The 20,671-nt window shown below is 41.5% G+C and overlaps 1 protein-coding gene across 22 annotated transcripts in view; it reads right to left on the bottom strand.

Moving 5' to 3' along the window:
• Positions 1-20,671, bottom strand: part of TENM2 (teneurin transmembrane protein 2) — a 3,550,639-nt gene that overhangs the window by 404,316 nt on the left and 3,125,652 nt on the right. For 2 of the 22 annotated variants that reach the window (XM_041750484.1, XM_041750491.1), the window contains exons 1-3: positions 18,438-18,771; positions 17,634-17,937; positions 17,004-17,086 (exon numbers count right to left, since the gene is read on the bottom strand). The exons of 17 other annotated variants lie outside the window; for them this stretch is intronic. In XM_041750484.1, the coding sequence (XP_041606418.1) occupies positions 17,004-17,019 (16 nt within the window). In that variant the 5' untranslated portion in view covers positions 17,020-17,086; positions 17,634-17,937; positions 18,438-18,771. Of the gene's footprint in view, positions 1-17,003; positions 17,087-17,633; positions 17,938-18,437; positions 18,772-20,671 lie in introns of those variants that run through there. 3 more of the 22 variants (XM_041750488.1, XM_041750486.1, XM_041750487.1) reach the window with 3 other exon arrangements.

The following is a 20,671-nucleotide window of genomic DNA, read 5'->3' as shown; positions in this document are numbered from 1 at the left end:
TTGATGTCTCTGTTGAACTCATCCAAAAAGTTATGAAGAATCATGGCCACTTTGAACACATTCATACAAATAGTACTGACAGTTTTCAAGCTAGGACAAATGTCTAGCTTTGGACTTCCTCTCACACCAGCAAATCAGCTGCCTGTAGCAAATCCCATAAATATCTCAGCTGGAAACTCTGTTTAAAGGTACTTAAATGGACCCTGGAGCTCCCAACCTGGGAAACAGACTTGAGTCTGGTAATCAGATATTCACGTAAGAATTGTCAACCATCTCTGTGGCTCCTCTTGTATCATTAAGCTTCAGATTCCTGGTCCATATATTGATTAGATACTGCTTTTTGTCAGACACTACAAACTTGTGTGGAGACAACTGCTTTTGATTTAGTATTTACGACTAATGGCTCAAGTCTATATTTCTTATGTGCATTTCTATTTACCTCAATACTACACCAGGTGCAGGTTCCAAAGGGCTTCCCTGGGACTTTTTGAGGGGAACTAAGACAGGAATCAAGGGGCCCTAGAAAGTGGAAGATAGCCACAGAGCTCCCTGGGGTGGTTTTGTTCACGGTTTCATGCTATGGTTCATGATGTATGATTTCATGAAAGATGAACGAATCCTTCCTACTTCTCACAAATGTATAAAAACGTGATGGTGAGCCGACAATAAGCCCCACTCTGGGTAGCACTGCAACTAGTTGTGTGTTCTGTTCTGCTGCTTTTCAGCACTGACTACCTGGTGACTTTAAGGCAGAGCCATTTCCAGAGATTGACAAAAGCATCAAGAACGTAAAATCTTGACTGTGTCGATAATATAAAGATATATGTATCTTTATCTCAATAGAAAAATGGGCAAGGAGGAGGTGAACATGGACTTCTCAGATGCACACCCAGATATTTGTGATTAGATGGAAAGGTGTTTGACCTCATTGTTGATCAAACAAATGCAACTTTAAAAAATGATGGGATATATTTTTTAAGTTAGCAACTGGACCTGGATTTTAGTACCTGTAATATCTAATGTTGGGAAAAGTATGGGAAATTCAGTTTTCTCATATAGTGATAGGAAAGTATAAATTGAAATACAACTTTTTTTGGAGAGTGATTCAACACTTATGTTCACAACCTTGAAGCACTCAACTTCCAGGACATTTTCTTGAGGCCATCATCAGAGATGTACATGAAACAGGCATGGTGGTTCACTCTCTTTTTCTATAATAGTAAAAACTGAGAAATTTAATATCCAGTAGGAGTGGAATGCATAAGTAACCAATGGTGAATCCATATGCTCCATCACATGTAGTCTTTGGAATAGTATTTTAGAAGAATATTAAGTCATGTGAGAAAATATAAAAATATTTTAAACTTAAAATAAATATTAAGTCATGTGAGAAAATATATATACATATATGTATGTGTGTATATATGTATACAAAAAATTCTATATATTATTAGGATTTTAGTTCTTTTTCTTTATATTTTTCTTACTTTTTTGAATTTACTTTAAAAAGTGAACACACAAAAAAAGTGAACACAAAGTGCTTTTGTAGTGTGTATATGTGTACATGTGTGTATAATTTTACATGTATTAAGATACATATGTATCTTTACTGGGAATCCTGTTCTTTTCTGAGGTCAGGGAGTCAACGATACCTACCCACAAATCCTATAGGAAATGGACATGATAGGACATGTTCTGTTTTACCAGAATGTTCACACTTATCACAGGGCAACAGATAAGGCACTGTTGTGAAAGTCCTGGTTAACATTGTTGAAAGTGTGACATTTTTCCTTTTTTTTTGGTGAGGCAGCTTCAAAACAGAGTGGGCCAACTCAATGATATAGAAATCTGAAAATGTGTCATCCCACAGCTGGGTGGGTCCTTCAAAAGATGTCACATTTGTCACAGTGGCTGCCACCTCAATTTGAAAGTCCACAAAGTCCTAACGGTGTCCTCAAGGGGTCTTAGAGGTTTCCACTGTGAGTTCTCTGGAGGTAGGGCCTGGTCTGAAACCCTTCGGTGAATGGGACTGTTTGTTAACTCCAATAGACAATTATGAAGGGCAATTAAAAATTCAAATTATGTTAATAGGCCAGAGAAAAATGACTGTTTGCAGAAATCAGTGGCAATTACCAGACATAATGGTTCTCAATTAGGCTGGAGGGGATTTCCAGTCATTCATAATTCACTATCTTAAATGTATCATAAAAAAGTAATTGTTACTTGTTAATAAAACTTACTTAAAAACAACGCAGCTTTCTTGAGTAGAAAGTGACTCTTCTCTCTCCCTGTTTTTTAAAAAGGTACAGTCTTAATTTTAAAATGTAGTGTGGGCTGGTTTGAAACAAAATCAAACAATGCAAATGGGTTTAAAAGAAAAAAGCCAATTCTGGCCCTCTACCTGCCCTTTCCCAGGGGAAACTATTGTTTTATCAATTCTGCGAGTATTTCTTCCTCCTAACCACTTCCTTGCTCCCATTAAAAAGAGGGGAGGGGGGTGGTTTGGGGAGACTGTCCAAGGAATATGTTGTATTGATATTTTTAGTCAATTAAAGGTGAAAACATAAAAACATTATCTTGCTGCTTCTGTCATGTTTGTTTTTCTTCCAAGGTTTTTGATTTTTTTATTTTTATATTCATATGCAGCTTCCATTACCCCTAGGAATATAGTCAGCATTCATGCATGTCCTTACAATTCTATTCTGAGGCAATGCAGTTTGCTGTATAAATTGTACTGCGCATGGGATGTGATTCAAGGACTCTGACCAGTTGGTTCCAAGCTTTATTTCTGGTGCTTCAAGGAGAACCAAAAAGTGCTACAAGAAGTATGAGACAAGGAGAAAGGAGTAGGGGAAGGGCTCTTAAATAACTGAAGGATTAAGGAAATGGGTTTTTCTTTTGCTGGGTGCCACCCGATAATGCCTCTTTTGTCTACTGTTATGGATGATACTGAAAAAAGATGACAGGTGTGTTCTCAATTTTCTTGCCCAATCCAGAAAAACGTAATACTTTAAGTCCCAAATTGTATTGGATGCTCTGCATCCAATAGAAAGACTGAAGCAAAGACAAGAATGAGCTCTTTCTGTCCCCACGCAACAATAGTCTCACTTCACTGAGACACAGTTAGTTCAGCAATATTACAAGAAACTTCTCTAAAAGGATGCTCTAGGCTGCTCTGACATAGGTACTTCATAGACATGATCTTATTTAATTTTCATCATCACCCTGTGAAGTGGGCAGTTTTATAACCCTACGTTGCAGCTGAGGGTACTGAGTATTCAGAGACGGTACCTACCATGCTCAGAGTGACACTCAGTACGTGTCTGTGCTGGCATCGGAACCAGATACTTCTTGGTTCAAAGTCTACATACGTTTTCCTCCAACACATGCTCTCTTTGTCGAAATTGTACAGACATGCACAACTGTGAGATGTCACAGCTTAAGACTCTCAACTTATGACTGCCCTGTATTTTCTTTTCTCTCAGGGAAACGATGCTACCCGCTACCTTGACTAGTGAATACCTTAGCGATATTCAAGAATATGGAATCTGTTACACATTCACAAAGGATGCTAATTTTGAACATTTTTTCAAAAGTATTTGGAGCAATGAAGACTGCGGGAGTTTATTTTGAAAATAATTATCAGTAAAAAACAGAAGTATCTACAGTCAGTCCTTCTTGGACTTGTGTCTTAAAAGTGGGTGCTCTTGCAGTGGGAGAGAAAACTCCACAAAGAGTGCTTAGGATATCCATTTTGTACCAAGAGCTGCACATGGCTGGCTTGTTACTGTCATTCATGTCACACTTTATGTTTACCTTCTCAGAAACGTTTTCCCTCCCAGCACCTCTAGAGTAGGAGGTGTGAAGCACCTGTTGCTCTGTCTCTCATACATTCCTAGTTCATGGTTTTTCAAACATTACTCACATTGATATTTTGTTGGTTTACCTATTCATGCCTGCCTCTGGGATGTCAGCTCCATGAAAGTAAGATCCCTGTCTGATGTGTGCACCACTGTATCCCCATCCCTATCTCAAATATAAATATTTGCTGGCGAATGAACAGATGTTTATGAAATTAAGCTATCTATTTTCACCAACAGTCAGGTATGGGCCTCTAGGAATGGACTTTTTTTTTAAGATTTTATTTATTTATTCATGAGAGACACACACACACACAGAGGCAGAGACATAGGCAGAGGGAGAAGCAGGCTCCATGCAGGGATCTCAATGAGGGACTGTATCCCGGATCCTAGGATCATGCCCTGAGCCAAAGGCAGACGCTCAACCGCTGAGCTACCAAGGCGTCCCTGGAATGGACTTTCATCTCTAAGAGTCCTAGGAAATAAAGGCAGTCAGGTCCTGAGTAAAAATATCACCTGGAGTTGGTGGCTCTCCTGGAGACAGAACCACCGACATAATCACTGGGATTTAGAAAGGAAGGGGAAACCAGGAGGTCTCTTTACTCTGCCCCTTCCTGAGGCTGACTAGAGATCTCAGTACCTCAAAGCGGCCAAAAGGAAGTATCATCATTTCTTCAGTTGTGCTAGACTCTTGGCCCCCATACATGGCACATTTCAGTGGGATTGCAGCTCTGTTAATCTGGAGTAGAATGCTTTTCTCTTCATTAGTACTGGTTCACACTGCCAACTCAAGGCTGCTGATTAGGTAAAAGACAATGATAATATTTAGGTCAATCAATCAATAGGAGGAGATGAGTTTTGAAAGTACCACTGTGACTTTCCTTACTAGAATTTGCTGTGGGATGGGCTCTGACTACAAATACTCCACTCTTTTGGACTGATGTAGTGAACACTTTGTATGTGTTCTGCTTTCTTTTTGTTTTATAAGAGTGACGAAGTTGTCGCTAGGGAAAGACACACTTCTGGCTGAGTCTAAAGTCCTTTGACCATTTGGTTCTATCATTTGAATTGTGGTTCCTTTCCTTGTATGAATGCTCTGCACCTGAATTACAGGATAAAAGTGACTGATTCTATTTTTTATGCTTTTTGAAAGTTATAATATGTGAAGATTTTAAAATAAAATGTTTAAACTTATAAGAAAGTAATAAACTCTTAATGAACTTTGCAACTAAAGATATGCATAGAGAGGACTAAAGTCTTCTTTCTCCTCTTTTCTCCCCTTGTGCTTCATCTACCTTTTGTAATAAACCCACTCTCTAGATAGAATACTCTGGATGGTTTGTTATGTGTACAGGGGTACAGTGATAAAAGCTTAGCAATTGGCTCTCCAGAAATAAAAGGCTCTGATCTGTAGCATGTGCGGATTCTGTGGAGTAAATATTCTCACTATCTACAGTTTTAAGCTAAGGTTATGATGGAATTGGGCAAGGGTGTTTCTTGTAAGACCAGTTCTCCGAGACGGTGTAAGTTGTCTCTAGCACATCATTGTGTGTTCTCTTCAAGTTGTCTGTATTTCTCTTCCTCCCTCCCTTCCTCTCTCTTCCTGCCCTCCTCCTTTGCTCCTTCCTTCTGTCCTTGCATATATACTTGTACGTAAACAGACATATGTGAATCAGTATCATCCACGAACAGTGCATTTTGTTCTGCAACTTGTGCTTTTTCACAGAGTATACTGCGGCTCTGCATTTTGAAAATTTCTCGACACACTCCTTGTCACTGGAAACACCCTGTGCTAGCTCAAGAGCGAAGCTGAGAATCACTTGGTCTACACAGACAAGCCTGGGAGTATGCGTGGGTGCCCACACGCTCACTGTAGTCTATCTATTGTAAAAGGGAGTAATTCATCATTGGGCAGCAGGTTCTGCTCAGATGGTTTATTGTCCTGACCTCATTAAAAGCATGTAATCCACGCAGTGCCGTAAATCTATGCCTCTAAATACTTTCCTCTTTAAATTTTTAATACTGCACACATGAAGGGAAAGGTTAAAGCCAATTAAAAGAGATACAAATACCATTATTACTGCCCTGACAAACAGTTAGTTATTGGATTTGGTCGTTTCAGTTTAGAAAGCCATTATTTTTGTTCCTGAATGAATTAGTAATCAAGCTGTTTATTGACTTGTCTCATCTCCGAGATGCTAAATATTTTTTTGGTCCATTCTCTCTCTCAATTGGCATCATTCCTACACACATAAAAATTACAGACAACTTAAGGTCTGAGTGCAAACAATAACTGCACAGCTGCATGTGGAAATCCACATATGGACAGAGCCATCATTTGCACTGTGGTCCAGAAAGGAGAGAGCCACGCAATTCATTCTTATGCAGCAAATAGTTGTTATTGTCGTTGCTGTTGTTTCCCCTCCCATTAAAGCTATTATAGGATCCTGACAAATACTAAAAGCATTTAGAGCTGAAAGAACGCTGGGAAAATTGCCGTAAAAGGATTGACAAATGATGATCTTTCTGTCCGCAAGGTTCTTATTTCCTGTGCAAAATGGACCAAAAGAATAAAGAAAAAGAGACAGAATCATTAATGTAAGAACTTGGTCTTGTTTTCTGACATGAATTCATATTTTCCATTACATTTAGCCAAAAACGTGACTCCGTTTATGACAAGGCTATAGCGCTATTGCTGTTTTAGGCTGTCTTAGGTGCCCCCCTTCTCCCCCAACCTTCTTTTCATTCATCTGGGACCATAATTTAGGTTCTATGGGATCTGTGATGACCTAAGGGTTTATAAGAGTGGATCTGAAATTTGACCACCTTGTTCATATAATTTCCAGCCACAGGTCCAGTGAGGAGCAATGCTGACCCCAGTGCAGTACTGACTTCAGAAGAAAGGTACACCCACCGACTCACATCCATAGGATTTGTACAACTCCTAATTCATGTAAGTGTTCTATCATTATTCTTGGCATCCTGCTGTTCCTACCTATAAGTCAGAGTCAGGTATTAAAAAAAAAAAAGGAAGAAAAGAGGAAAGCTTTCAGAATGTCACAGAACTCATATTTCAAAGGAGAGTGTGAAACACATTTGTTCTTAAGGAAAAATCACAATATATATATGTATATATTGTACAATATACATATATATGTGTGTGTATACACACACACACACACACACACACAGACACACACACATAGATTGTAAAGTGAAATATTTTCCAACTAGGAGGATGAAACCTAACTGAAAAGGAGGATTTTCTGTATTATCTATGTACCAGAAGGGCTAGAAGAGTGTGCACAAAGTGTGTCCCCTGGACCATCAGCAACACTGCTTTCTGAGAACTTGTTAGGAACACAAATTGGGGGACCTGCCCCAGATGTACTGAATTAGAAATTTGGGTTGTGGCCCAACAATGTGTCTTAACAAGCCCTCTGGAGGACTCTGACAGCCAGTGAAGTTTGAGAATCTTTGTTCTACAGAATATACTTTTCTTAGCTGGTTCTCTTCAATCTATCTTTGCAGCTGGTCATAATCTTTGAAACATGAGCCGGGCACTCTGTTGTGTTTGTTTGCATACTATATCACACACCACAACACATGACACTGATTTGTTTTCACATCCTCCTACTAGATTGTAAGCTCCTTGAAGCCAGAGGCTTTATCTGATTCACTTCTTTATTCTCAGTGCCCACCTAAGGGAACTGGATCAAAGCAGGTGCTTAGGAAATTAATTATACGATAAAATGTCTAGATAAGCCCCGTAGATGAGAAAGAAACATTTAGAGGTATAGAAATCCATTGAAGTTCTTAGTTCTAGCTTAGGAAGACCCATACCTACATAAAAATGACTTCTCTTAAAAAAAGAAAGAAAAAGAAAAAAATAGTCAAGGGAACAGTTTTAAGCAACTTCTAATGGGTTCACTGTTTATTCTCTTGGGAAAAGCAAGAAATAATTGAACACACCTCACACTAATAGCCTCTTATAAAGCGTGTTGACAATCCAGTTGGTCTGAAAATTCCTATGAGGGTTTCACATTCAGACAGGACCCATCTGCCCATTTGATGACAGAAATTCTCAAATTGAAAATAATCTGAATACAGGCTATAATAAAACCACAAATGCCAGTTTCAGCCCAATGGGTTAAGGATGTCAAACCCTTCAGAATTTCTGTCCCTCAATATGTAGGATAGAGAGCCATTCTTGGAAAGAGGAGATATCCTAAAACCATTCTAATTGCCTCTCCACGAGGAATTCAAAGAACTAGATGTGGAGTCCCTAGCTCTTTGGAGATTTGAGTGACACTATAGAGATGTCTTATTTAGCTTTTCTTTTCTTTTTTTTTTTTTTTTTTTAAGATTTTGTTTATTTATTCATGGAAAACACAGAGAGAGAGGCAGAGACACAGGCAGAGGGAGAAGCAGGGGAGCAAGGAGCCTGATGCGGGACTCAATTCCAGGACCCCAGGATCACAACCTGAGCCAAAGGCAGACACTCAGCCACTGAGCCACCCGGGTGCCCCTAGCCTTTATTTTCTATCATGGGCTTCATCATGGCATTACATCTAAGCTGGGGAAGGTCTACTTGATGCAAACTTTCTATATGTGCCTTTGTGTGGCTCTGACATCAGATCACTTGGTTTGAAACTGGGCCCTAATACTTTCTGCTTTCTTTAGCCTTTCTAAGCCTTGGTTTCCTCATTATAAAATGGGAACAGTCATAACACCTGAGGATTAAGTAAAAGAAAAATACACACATGCATATATATGTGTTTGTATATATACATGTATATACATTATGTGTATAAATGTATATAAACACAATATACATTTATACATACATACAATTTATAGATACTATATATACAATGTATTAGAAAATATATATACAATATACATTTATATATATACATATATATATGTGTGTGTGTATATATATATATATATATATATATATATATATATATATGTAGCCAGGTGTCTGACATATAAAAAGGGCTCAGTATTACTGGTATAGTTAACTAATATTATATGCTATCAGGGCTTCTTAAACTAGAATCTATATGCCTGTAGAGATTCATGAAATGGACAAAAGAATTCCATAAGCTCCCTGAAATAATCTGCAAAATGTTTCACGTTTGTATATATTCATTTTTTCTGGGCATACAGCCCAAAACTTTAATCAGATTCTCAATGTGGCCCATGGCTCATAGGTGGAAAACAACCATGGTGTTGAGGATTTTAGTAGTCAGAGTGTGTCCTCAACAAGCTGGCAAACCAGGAAAATGAGGCAGTTTCTCTAAGGCTGGTGTCTCACTCTGGGCATGATGTGTAGCTCTGGGATCTCCATTTTTAATTCCACACAATGTGTATTTGTTTATTTTCCTCCTTTCATATCATAACAGGAAATAGCATTTCAAATGCATTCCACCACGAGGATATTCAGACAGTTAATTTTCGCCTCGAACACCCCCAAGATTTAAGAAAACACGAGAGCTTCCATCTACTGCTCCCAACCTGCCAAGCACAATGTTCTTAGTAGCAGCAAAAACCAGTCTGAAAGAGCTTCTCTGTTTTTGATTAGTTTCTCTTGATGCTATCAGCCTGGGTGATTGTATGAGCAAGCCACAGAGGCAGAAATGACACTGGACCATGTGCCAAGAGCACTAGGGTTTGCTCTTGAACATCATCCTAACCAGCTTCCTACTTTGACCAAGTGGCTTCTCCTCCAAGGTTTTCTGATTCTTTACCTGTCATATATAAATTTCACTGGATCATCATTCCTCAATCTTTTATGTACCAAGGCCCAGATTTAATATAGAAATGATTATGCTGGGATGTCATTTTTTAAATCAATTGATTTAAAAATAATCACAAGAAGAGTTATTCCTTTCTTTCTGAAAATGTGAAAAAAAATTTTCATCTGTCTATATGGATAGACAGATGAAAAATATTGCTCATTCTGGCTACAAATAGCCAATGGTGAACATCTGAGTTCAAGGACCCATTAAGCAAATATTTTTTCAGTATTCATTAAATGTCAGTTACTTTAATATAGCATCAAACAAAAATAGTTGCTGCCTTCATGGACATGATAGTAGTGCCAGAGAAGGGAACTGGCTACTAAAAATACATAAATATATATATAATTGTTTTAAATTGTGCTAAGGTACACTGCAAAGGGTTATCTGGATCATGAAAGAGAAAAAAAGGGTTGGGGGTGATTTTAAATAAAGGTGTCAAGGTCAGCAAATGAATTGAGATCTGAGGGATGACGGTAGCTGACCCTCCAAAGAGGCAGCACTTTGGGGTGAAGAGAAGACCTCGGGTCAGCAGGGCCCAGGGCAAGGCACTTAACCTCTCTCTGACTCATTTCTCCATCTGTAAAATGGGAATGATATGGGACATAGTCAATTAGGCTGTTACAAGGATTAAATTAGCTAGTAGTTACAATTTGTTTAAGACAAAACCTGGCAATGTACCAATGGATTGCTCAAAATAAATACCATGAAGAGAGAGGTAAAAGCATATGCCAGGGCCCTGAGGTAGACAAGAGCTGGGTACCTCTGAGAAACTACAAGGAGGGTAAGGCTTTTGGGTGGAACATGAGTGAGAAGGTGGTGGAAACTGAAGCTGGAGAAGGTGAGAAGGGGAAAGTTAAATCCCAAGTTCAATGGGAGGAGAGTGGAGAGTTTTGCCTTGTCCCCAGAGGACCCCTGAAGTTCATTCTCCAAAGTCAGAAAATTATTGTCTCTGACTTGCTTTTTGTATAGCAGATGATTCTATAATATAACCTCTCAAAGGGAACATTTCTTTAGGTAACCCGTTTTAAATAAAGAACCCCTGTTTCATTCATGCTCATTAAACTACTTTCCCCCCACCTAGATCCCTGCAATAATAAATATAATTTAATGACTTTGGTTCCTTGAGCTGCAGGTGTTGAAATATTGTATTTATTAACATATTTTAAGCCCTTTAAAAAGACTGCATTAATTCCTATGATAATTTAGCACCAGTAATAACATTCTCTGTTCTGAATAGATGTTAATCACCACAAAATGACTGATTTCCCCGTGTACGAGCTAAGCCATGCTCTAACTAGTAGCTAGGAACTTTAAAATTCAACATTGTTACTGAAACTGTTGATTAAAGTTTAGTTGCAATAATTGTTGAGGACTCAAACCAAGACTGAACAATTGGATTCTCTGCCACGGAAGATGAATGAGATATTTCTGAGTGTTTGTGTTTCCTGTAACACTGTATGTACTTGGAAGACAAAATTCAGCTAATTCCAGTTACTCTGAACCACCTCGGGTTTGTTAGCACTTTGGTTAAAATAGCAGCAGAGAGGACATTACTTCAGAGAATCATATCTAACCCCAAAGCCAGCCTGGAGGGAGGCAGCAAGACTGCCCCCTTCTGTCTTGAAGATGGAAGAGGAGGGTCAGTAATTGTGTGCCAATTTCCACCATCAGGGTGAGGCTTGCTCTGGCCTGGGCCAGAGTCCTAGTACCCTACCAACTTAAACTGAAATGATTTTGGAAGCAGAGGGAAAAGCTCGATCATGAAATCTGGCCCAGTGAAATGAAGTGATAAAATTGAGTACAAAGGAAAGAACAATCGCAAATGTCAGGTTCTGAGATAAGGGCCCTCAGATGAATTATTTAATTACGTAACAACCCTGTCAGTAATTGTGGAGGCATCACAATCACCCCTCATTTAACTGCTCAGAGAACTTACTAACTTGCTCAAAGTCACACAGCCGGTAAGTGGCAGGGCACTGGAGTCTAAACTCTTACCTTTTGGCCACATTGCCTGGATAATTGATCCATCAGTCATGCAAATCAATCATTCGGATAGAAAGGACATTGAATAGCATAACGAAGTACTACAGCTTTATACACTAGAAAAACTCTTACTTAAAACGAAAATCTAACAACTTTTCCCTTCTGGCTTGGAGATTGTTGATAGGGAGGAGTATTATTTGCATCTGTAAGGAAATTAATCTCTCTACGATTGTCTTCCCTCAAGACAGAGGGAAAGGCCGAGCACAGAATAGACTGGCTTCTGTCCACCGTGTACTGATAAAGGCACGGGTGCTGGGGGCAGGAGTGGAGAGTGCTGAGCTGCTCTGTGTAATATGATGGGACAAACACTTGAATTTCTGGCCATTTAGGGAGACAGGGAGAGATCCAACGAAGAACTTGGCAGGAAGCTGGAGCCCCAAGCGAATAGATCTTTACTGACTTTTTGCTTCCTTCAACAGCAGAGACTGTGTAAGAAGTAAGGGGCCATCAGATATTTCATTGCAAGTTCTTTTAACCGCTGGCATATGAAGCTCTTCCTTTTTCTCAAATTTTCAGTGAAGTCTGCCCGGCATAGAAGTTTTGGGTAGATGATTTTGTTTGCTGGTTTGTGATTTGTTGTCTGCACATGAGAAGGGAAAGGGGCCGAGTTCCACCACTCGATCAGCCTGAAGCGGAGAGAAAGGAGCAGCACAGGGTTTGACAGGCTCGTGGGCCATCGGAGCTTGGGGCTGTGGGGTGGCCTCAGGGGTAAAGCTGAGCCTCCGTGCAGAGGCCCAGGAAACACACAGAAGTCACGGAACAGGTTTCAGCTGATATCCCGGCCACGATTTTTTTGTTGTTGTTACTCATCATTGACATTGTTCCCATAGAGTTGAGAAATACTAGCATCCACTCTTCAGAGCGATAAATGAGGGCAGTGAGAGCTCAGTCACCTCAGCAAATGGTTAGTACCAGCACGCTTACTTGCCAGGGCTAAGCGGCCTAGGCCTGTCCCAGGTTTCTCCGTGCCAGCCCGCCGCTAAGGCACCCGGAGCGCTGACAGCTGCGGGCCAGCCCGTGGGGAGCAGGTGTGGTCCTGCGCCCGGCTCTGGGGCGGGAGGGGGGGGGCGCCCTGCCCGGCCGGGGCCAGCGGAGGGCAAGCAGTGGCAGAGCACCCAAGGTCCAGGAGATCACTGCCAGCCTTGTGTGCACCGGCCCAAGTCAGCACTAAGCCGGGGCTGCCTTCTCAAAGATATGCCCGCGGAACCCCCGAGGGCTAAGAGAAGTGGGAACATCTCTGCTGTTGCCATAGGATAGACAGTTAAGTCACTGGTGAGAAGATAAAAAAACTTAAAAACAAGGACCCCCCCCCCCCAAACTGTGTGCTACGTCGGCCGAGCAGAAAGGTACTCGTTGGCTGTGCAGACGGATGGTGTGTGTCTTCATCTACGGAGTCGGCTTTTTGACCTGCATTTCTGTTTCCACCTCCAGAAGCTTGGACTATCTGAAGGGACCCAAACATGCTCACCATTATATAAACACACACACACAGCACCCATATAAATGTAAGTCCAGATGTAAACAAACATCCGTACCTATCCCCGAAGCAGATTTTCAAGTGGAGGCATGGGAAAATTGGAAGACTTGGGGGAAAATGTCTCTCCAAAGACGGTTTATGTTGTGTAAAGGCTCCTTGAAAAAATTTTCAGGTTTAAAGCAAGTTAGCCAGAGGATGAAATCCCTTTACAGGGACCTGCTGTCCATTTGCAAAGGTTGCAAGCTAGCAGCCCCCAGGCTCCATCTGGGACCTTCACATTTAATTGTTTGGTCCACACAGTGGCAGCCAGCATGATGTTTTCTTGAGGTTGAATTAGATATGGAAATTGGAGCTCTCACATAAACTGTGTGCTGCTTTTTTTGTTTTTTGTTTTTGTTTTTGTTTTTTTGTTTTGTTTTGTTTTGTTTTTGATGCCTGGCCCTTGCTGTCTGTACAGTCATGAATTGCCTGGCTGCCTTAGGCTTCCCATAGGATGGTACAGACTGGTGGTATGGAAAGTTGGTCACCATGGGGCTGTGCTAATCATTCTACTATAATCCTTTGGCTTCCTTGTATACTAGCATTACTGGACTTGGCACCTCAAGCCAACCATTTTCTGTGTTCAGAAGGTTCTGCCTACTGTCTTCCGGGGGGAAACTTCCAGGCTTCTCTCTTGACCAAGAGCCTCTACAAAGCCTTTCCTGACCTTCTGTCTGAAGACTAGCCGCCCTTTCCTTGGCACCCACTTGGTACCTGCAGCCATGCAAAGACTCTCCTTCCACAGTCACCATAGCACCGAAGACTATGCTTTACACATTTGTGTGAGCACAACTTCTCTATTAGATAGGAACTCCTTTAAGATGGGAATCACATCTCCTTTGGTTTTTCTTTCAAGGCCTGTCAGAGTGCCGAGCACAGAGAGGGGGCTCAGAAGGGGCCTTCTGAAGTTAATATAATTGGTCATCAACCTCTACTACCTCTGAGCCACACACAGGTCAGGATGGTGTTGAGAGAGGGGTCACAGAGACAGCAGTGAGTGTGGCAGGATAGCTGGGTGTACCTCAGGACAGCAGGGACCACACACTGGGGGGAGCTTGGCTCAGACCTCCTCAGCTGGGGGCAGGGGTGAGGAGAAGAACCCAGGGGGCACCATCCCAAGGCAGTTCATGGGAAGTCGGAAGTCCCTGTGATGGGTCTTAGCCTTCCAACCCAGAGGCCCAGAGTGTGGAGGCAGTCCCAGGGAGTGGGTGATGAATAGGAGCCACACATGGAGGGCTTTCTTACTCTCCCTACCCCCACCAAAGGAAATAGGGCTCTCCAGAAGTCTCAGCCACTCTTTTGTACCCCTGCTCTGGAACGCAACCTACAGGAGAGTTAAAAAATATTCAGCTAAATAAAGTATTGGCTGCTACTTAGGATGGAGTTAAAACAATTTTTTTAAAGGTTAAAAAAGCTACTTGCTCTTCAGGTCAGTAACTGTCATAACGATTTTTCTCTTGCCATATGCTCCTCTGAATTGCATTAGTATGACATCTCTCTCTGCAGCATCTGGTCTCAGCCACTTCAAGGGACACAAGGAAGCTACACATTCAAACGGAGTATATAATAACACGGAGAGGTATCTGCACCCCTGCCATCACAAAACAAAAGACTACGCAGTATCTCATACAGCATTGCTGAGATGGTGCTGGAGATAGTTCAAATGAATGGAGGCAGAATTGGGGGAGCTTTTGTTTGCCTGTGTATTATGTGTGTGTGTGTGCGTGTATAAATGCATATGTGTACACCTATACACACATGTTTTATGAATCGGTAATCACCTGCATTGCTCAAACACAAATTCTTGCTTTCTATCAAACAGAGCTAAACATTTTAAACATCAGATGCAAACTAGAGCCCCACCAATCTACAAAATATGGACAGAGAGGTTGGACCTATCTATCTTTCAGCACTTTGAAATACAAAAAGGGAAATTTTCCACCACAAGCCAAAGGCAAAGTAGCACTATCAACCTCCAGCCACATTTTCCAGACTAAGAAAAAAACTGGCAAGTAATGCAGACTTCCTCTCCTCATTGGTAATAATCTTTGTCAAACTGATAGATTTATTTAAAATTTTCCAAGGATCTCACCCCACTTTCTTGAATAGTTATTAAAAAATCCAAAAGGGTTTAATCAAGTTGACTGCCTAACACATGGTTCTGACATCCATTCTTTTCTGGTCCTGAAGATCCTTGTGCCTGTTTTGTCAGAAGCACAAAAAGTAGAAATGCAATTCCATTTGTGCTGATGCTAAATGTTAATAGATTTGCCTAAATGCCTGCTAATAGTCCCCCTAAAATTAGCTAGACTAGTAGTGCATGCCTAATGTGGTGTTGTTTTTGTTGTTTTACTTGCTTTTTTTTGCTTCTCCTGCTTTTATCAGAGGGGAAAAAGATCCCTAGAAAAAAGCATAGGTCCTCAGCTGTGACACATTTCCAGTGTCATATGTGAATTCTGCAGAAAGAACATATATTCTGAAACTATCCCACATTTCTGACATTCTGTCATGAAGGTGACAAATCCTAGTGCTCTAATGTTTCATTAAATTAAACATGAAATGTTTAATGTTTTGTTAAATTAAACATGAAGCCGTGACTTTGCACCCGAGAACCACAGCCTTCTATCAATTCTTCACATTCCTTCAGGTCACTTCTTAGGTTATAAAAACTGAGTTTTGTTTATTAGAAGCATTGCATTTCTCTCTGCAGTTAAAATGCACTTTCCTCTAATGCACTTATAAATAAAGACCAACAAGCAACCAGGTTTTTTTGGGGGGGCGCGGGGAGGTGGGACTTAAAGTATTTCTCAACTCAAGCTTATAGAGAACAGCTTGCAGACAACCTGTTAAGTAAATCTCTACAACTTTTTTCAAGTATTTGCAACCATGACTGAGAAGCTTCCAGAGAGCAGACATATTACATATTTCATCCAGTTTCAGGCCCATTTCACAGATGGGCATGCTAGTCCCTGAAGAATGGAAAGATTGCTAGAAAACTGTTGAGCTAGATCTTTCAAACCAAAGACATGTCAATTCCCTTTCCCTTATCCAGGATGGCAGAAACCGAGAGGGAAAACAAGAAAAAAACAACTCTGATGGGGGAAGAAAGCATTTGCGAAAGCAGAGAGGAGGATGTGAGGATGTGGGGCTTTCCTGACTACTGAACACACATTTTAAAGCAGCTGGTAGACAAAATCTGGGCAATGTTGGAAGACAATAGAATGAGGCTGAGATTAAAAAAAAAAAAAAAAAAGAAAGTAAGGAAAAGCTTTTTTTCCCCACCAATTTAACGAGATAGTTATAAGTTTGGGAGTTTTTAGTAATATACCCAGAGGGTCATATCACAGACAAAATTCCAAGTACTATTTTATAAAACACATTTAGATGATACTATTTTCAATGGAGAGAAAAGCCGAAACAACTAAGTAGCAACAGAAGAGGGGGAAAAAAATCCACACATTTCATGATGAAAGTATCTGAGTTTTTTACATTTTTTTCATGATTTAAATGGGCAAATGAGGTGTTCACATGGGGTCCCCTTCTTGTCCAACCAGCAACAGCAGAAAGAACCATCCCTTAAGGGGCGAGCTGTACAGACCCTTCCAGTCCAACCAAATGTGTCATCGGTGCTTTTTCTATGTCAACACATCAACTCCTACCAGCGGCCTGAGCTATAAAGCAGCCCGGATTTGCTAACAGGTCCTGGCTCAGAAAGCGCCTGAGAACCCCTCTCCCAGCTAGCCCCCAACCCGTAGGAAGATAATTGATACTTACCATTTTGAAGCTTCATGTCTGTGAGGCAAACTAAATAAATTAAACGGATCCTGCTTTAATCTTCTTTTCTAGACCCCAAATGCCTTAATCAAAAGGAAAAACAAAACAAAACAAAAAAACAAATGTTCCCTGAAGTCCTCTAAACCACCAGAGTATAAGCAAGGAATAGCTGTCTTTTTTTTTTTTTTTTTTAAACTGAGTGCCCAGAACCTGTCCCTTGACATGAACAACTGAGAATTATTTCTAACATCCTTCTACTCCTCCACCCATCTTTCCCTTCACTTCTATTTTGTGCCCCAGAGAAGGCTGGAGGTACACTTTAGATCAAAATCTGGAAGATGCTTCGATTGGAAATTTGGCTTGGCAGACCTCCTGTAAAAATCCCACGTAAAGACACATTTGTTTCCCTCCTGCAAATGAACTGTGGCATTTGTGGTACCTCTGGTTCTCCCCAGTGCATACTTCCCCTTTAAATGAGCTTAAGCGGCAGGACTTCATTTGGGGTTAGCTGTCCCGCAAAGCTCATCTGGCTCTTACCATTAAGGCAAGAGGCTCTAAAAGGCTAGCAAGATGCTTTTAACAATGTTTGAGGGGCCGGTCATATCTTGTTAGCAACAGCTGCACACTTACCGGGCTCTCAGGGCCTTGACAGAGCTGTCCTATTCCTTCTGGGATTGAGAAGGCAAAATGAAATTAACCAATCGTTAGCTGGAGCCAGCCGAGCCGCACTACATTCGCATTCTCCAGAAACCAAGTGAGGCGCCTTCCCCCAAAGTTACTCCTCCATCCGCTTCTCCTGGCATACACAGCCCGCCAAGGCCCTGGCTGCAGTTTCAAAACTGCTACTCAATAAAAAGATTTTAAAGGCTGTGCCGGGAGCCGGGAGCTTCAGATCCCAGTTTGGCTTTTTCTCCATCAGCATTCCTCAGCAAGCCTGCACAAAGCGAGGTACGCTACATTATTTATGTCAGCTCTAGGCTCTGGAAAACACACACTGGCATCCTGATTACTAAGAATCCTCATGGATACAATTAAACCATTCCCACATATATTCACCCCCCCCCTTCCCAGATTCAACCTCTTTCAGAGGAAACAGAAGCACTTTGAGGCGTGTCCCAACTCATCTATGGGGAGCCAAGAGAGCACTGAAATATGGCCATGATGGCAAATGAGCCAGGGGGAGAGGACACTTTTCCTAGAGAGGACAGATGACACTCTAGGGAGGCAAGTTCAGAGAACAGTTAGGGGAATGCCCTGCCAGGGGCTGCCCTGGGTCGGGGGCACTGGATTTGGAAAGAGCCAAGTTGAGGCACTACAAAAACAAAACAAAACAAAACAAAACAAAAAAGAACACAACATTTTGATGAATTCATGGAAGATTGATTTAGAATGGGCTGTTAAGGGAAGTAAGGCGCATTTGGCAACATGACTAACCTTCTGAGCTGGATGCAGAGCAATCACGCTCACCCAACAAATGCTCCTTGGTGCCCCATCCAAGTCATAGCACTAGATGGGAAGACCACTGATTTCGCCAAGTAGAGCAATGACTCTGCCCCCAAGTCTCCTCTTCAGCAAAACGAACAATTCTCCAAGTTGCAGTCCACCATTTCCTTTCTTGTCAGTAGCTCGACAACACATTATGAGCCGGGCATATTGGCCACTGGCAGAAAGAACTGTATACTGGCACGGCAAAGGAAGGATGAGGACAGGAACTTCCTCCTCTGTAGGAGTAGTGAGAAGGCTATGCATTTCCCCTGGTGTCTAGCTGGAGAGTCCCTGCTTGGCAGGCAGAGGTGACTTCATTTTGCAAAAGCCCCGGGCATCGCTTAATGAAACCACCTTTGGCAGGACCTCACAGTTAAGTCAGTGTATCTAGGCAAGAAGTCAGCTTGGGCAAAGTCAGTTGTCTCATCCAAGAAAACAAGGAGAAAAGAGCAACCTGCTTCTCTCCAAAGGCTTCCTTTGAATGTGCATCCCTGTGTTTGCCAGGTTTTTTTTTTTTTTTCAAGTGACTGTCATTTCCAGTGGCTTAGTCCATCTCAGTTCAGATACCTTGGATGGAAAATTGGAAAGTATAGTAGAGAACACAGGGTAGATCAGTAGAATAGAGCCCAAAGGGGGCAGACCCGCCCTTTGATGCACACCAGAGCGAAGCAATGGCAAATTTGCTCCAGTGTGTGAAGCAGCAGAATATCCCTCAACAATAAGCAGATGAGAGTTAGCATGATAGAACACACACACACACACACACACACACACACACTCACACACCATACAATCCTACAACTACCCAGGCACCCAAAGACCTGATGGATGGAAAAGCAAATACAAGTTGCCCTGTCAAATGATTTCAAGTTGTAGGATTGGCTCCGCATACCCACGCTGGGTCATCTGGTCCACCGACCTCTACAGAGGCCTTGGCCATGTGTGGGCACTACTGTGCTCTCAACTTGAGACGGTTCCTCTCATTCTTGCCGCTAAGGAATCCAACGACACACACTGTCATTTTGCCTGGAAAGGACTCAGAAGCAACTAGCTAGAGTGACAAGAACAGAGATGATTCCTTGGGAGGAAGATCATTCAAGAATATCACTTGTTTCTCTAATAAGCAAGCAATAATCAACTTAGAGGCTGGTTGAAGACTAGACGTCTTAGTGAGGGTTGCCTGAGGACTCTCTTGTTACCCTACAGAGCTGCAGTGTGGGAAAGGCTTTCGGTTCTGTCAGTCATTGCTCCCCCCGTGGCCTTGGACAAGTTGTGCAGCCTCTCTGAGCCTCAGTTTTCTTATCTAGAAGCTATGGAACATGGAACTCATTTCTAGGACTTTGAGGATTCAGTCAGAAATAGAAGGAATTAACTCAGTGCCTGGCACCTTGTGGGCTCCTAATAAACTTTGGTTAAAAGATTATCAATCAAAAGATTATCAATCAAAAGGCACAAAACTTACATTGGTTCACAGATGCCTGAGCCCCAAGCAATCAGATCATCACTAACAATCTGTGTGCAAAACACTGTAGTCATCATTATCAATTACCTTCAATAAACGTGTTCACAGTAGTTGCCCCATGACAGAGGTCGATAAAAACTAAAGAGATTATAAAAACAGAGTAATAAGAGGGGATTTCCTTTTTTTAAAAGGGAATTCTAACATTTTAAAAACCAACTGAACACCTTCCTGCTGATTAAACTGTAAACTACACCTATTTCAGCATTCTGATAGCCCAGAGGGCTGCTCTACTTGAGATAGGGGGAAAAAACGTGACCCGAAGTCCATCCTCCAGAACCCTCCATCCACTTAACTACACCCCTTTCCCCAAGCTATAAGCAACAGAGGTTGAGAGTCTCAATCTAATGGAACACTAGCATCTGAATGAAAAACACAAGGAGGACCAGAGAGATTAAGGGACTTGCTTGATTTCATGTTACCCAGCAGAGCTCCACTGGAATGCAGAGGTCTGACTACCTCTTCAAACGCTCCTTCAGCCCCACACGAGGCTAAAAGTAAAACCAGTGGAACTCACAAGCCCGTTTCTTTTTCACCATTCAATCCAGTCTCTTTGCTTTAATAATGAGTGTACAGGACCAATACCTCATACCTCACAATGAGCTTAGGTTTTTTGTTTGTTTGTTTGTTTCTTTCTTTCCAGAAAAGGATTACTTTACATTTT

Source organism: Vulpes lagopus, chromosome 3 (assembly GCF_018345385.1).
Source record: "Vulpes lagopus strain Blue_001 chromosome 3, ASM1834538v1, whole genome shotgun sequence".
Taxonomy (NCBI): Eukaryota; Metazoa; Chordata; class Mammalia; order Carnivora; family Canidae; genus Vulpes; species Vulpes lagopus.
Note: the sequence above shows the minus strand (reverse complement) of the source record. Positions and strands in the feature narration are given on the sequence as shown.